The 2,055-nt window shown below is 38.3% G+C and overlaps 1 protein-coding gene across 1 annotated transcript; it reads right to left on the bottom strand.

Annotated features, from left to right (window-relative positions):
• Positions 1 to 829: 829 nt before the first annotated feature.
• On the bottom strand, positions 830 to 1,726 carry LOC134310440 (uncharacterized; the record flags this gene model as incomplete). Its single annotated transcript, XM_062992066.1, has 1 exon — positions 830 to 1,726. A coding segment is annotated over one exon (897 nt), but the record flags the coding sequence as incomplete, so codon positions are not given.
• Positions 1,727 to 2,055: the final 329 nt, after the last annotated feature.

Raw genomic sequence — 2,055 nt, 5'->3', positions numbered from 1 at the left:
ATACTTCAATAACACCTTTTAACGTAAAATGCATACAGTTTGTGGTGTAGTGTCATTTTCTTATGCATTTGTTAACAAACTGTCAAGTCAAGTCAAGTCAACTTTATTTATATAGCGCTTTTTACAATAGACATTGTCACAAAGCAACTTTACAAAATCCATGACCAATAGATACAAAAACCCCTGTTGAGCAAGCCGAGGGCGACTGTGGCAAGGAAAAACTCCCTGAAAATTACAGGAAGAAACCTTGAGAGGAACCAGACTCAGCAGGGCCCATCCTTCTTGGGTGGTCTGGAGGATACTTTAAATAAATACATAATTTACACAAAGCATCTAAACACAGAATTAAATGAACTAAAAGTTATAACTGGTAATAAATAGATAAATAGTCTTCAATAAAGTCTGTAGTGATTTCTTGTCATTCTTGGTGGAAATTACTCCAGACCCGTCACATCCGGCAGGAACAGTGTCGTCGCCACGGCAGTCTCGACTTTAATCCTTAACCTTGGCGTGTAAACAGGTTCCCACCAGAATGCCCTTAGAGTAAAACAACAAAGAATGTAGTTAATAATGTACAATGCTAGTTGAGTAAAACAGTTTTACAGAGAGTTTTAGACTCCGGCAGCCCTAATTATTACAGCATAACTAAAAGGGAGAGCGAGCAGGTAACAAGGTCATGAAGGCTTTCACAGGACATCAGCGCCCATCTCCCCACCGTCATCAAACCTGAGTGATCGGATAAGAGAGGCAGAACGACAGCAACCCAACATCCCTGATCACCACAAGTTTCTATGACCAAGAACCCCCAAGCTCTGCGCCTTTGTCTATATTACTCAAAAGCTTGAGAAAATAAATATGTTTTCAGTCTAGACTTAAACATTGAGACTGTGTCCGAATCCCGAATAGAGGCAGGAAGATTATTCCAAAGTTGTGGAGCTTTGTAAGAAAATGCTCTTCCACCAGCTGTGGTCTTTTTAATTTTAGGAACTATAAGTAACCCTGCATCTTGTGAACGAAGTGGACGCGCTGGATTATAGTGATTAATAAGTTCACTCAGATACTGTGGAGCCAGACCGTGTAGCGCTTTATAGGTTAGTAAAAGTATTTTGTATTCAATGCGGAATTTAACTGGCAGCCAGTGTAGAGACGATAGAACAGGAGTAATATGATCAAATTTTTTAGTTCTAGTTAGCACTCGAGCTGCTGCATTTTGAACTAACTGGAGTTTGTTTATGGATCTACCAGAGCATCCAATTAGAAGAGCATTACAATAATCTAACCGAGAAGTTATAAACGCATGGATCAGTTTTTCGGCGTCATTAGCAGATAGTATATTTCTTATTTTAGAGATATTACGCAAATGATAGAAAGCAACTCTAGTAATATTATTAATGTGTGTATCAAAGGAAAGATCTGAATCTAGTGTGACACCTAAGTTTTTTACATCTGGGCTGGGAGTAACAGAGAAAGTGTTTAGGTTTAGCACCAGGTTAGACAACTTGTCTCTTGCAGCTTTAGAGCCAACAAGTAAAACCTCAGTTTTATCTGAATTAAGTAAAAGAAAATTACACGACATCCAGTTTTTTATGTCGTTTACACAATCTTCTATCTTACTGATTGTGTCGGTATCATTTGGTTTGGCTGATATATACAGCTGAGTGTCATCTGCATAGCAGTGAAATTTTATGCCATGTTTATGAATAATTTCACCTAGTGGAAGCATATAGAGTGTAAATAATAGGGGTCCCAGTACCGACCCCTGTGGAACACCACACTTTACTTTTGTAGTTTCTGAGCATTTATTATTTACATAAACAAATTGCGAGCGGTCAGTCAAATATGAATGAAACCAAGAGAGTGCGAGTCCTTTAACCCCTACTGTATTTTCTAGCCTCTCCAGTAAAATGTTATGATCGACCGTATCAAACGCTGCACTAAGATCTAATAGAACAAGAAAAGAGACACATCCATTATCAGAAGACATTAACAACTCGTTAACTACTCTAATTAATGCGGTTTCGGTACTATGGTTGGGTCTAAATCCTGATTGAAATT

Source organism: Trichomycterus rosablanca, chromosome 1, assembly GCF_030014385.1.
Source record: "Trichomycterus rosablanca isolate fTriRos1 chromosome 1, fTriRos1.hap1, whole genome shotgun sequence".
NCBI lineage: Eukaryota > Metazoa > Chordata > Actinopteri > Siluriformes > Trichomycteridae > Trichomycterus > Trichomycterus rosablanca.
Note: the sequence above shows the minus strand (reverse complement) of the source record. Positions and strands in the feature narration are given on the sequence as shown.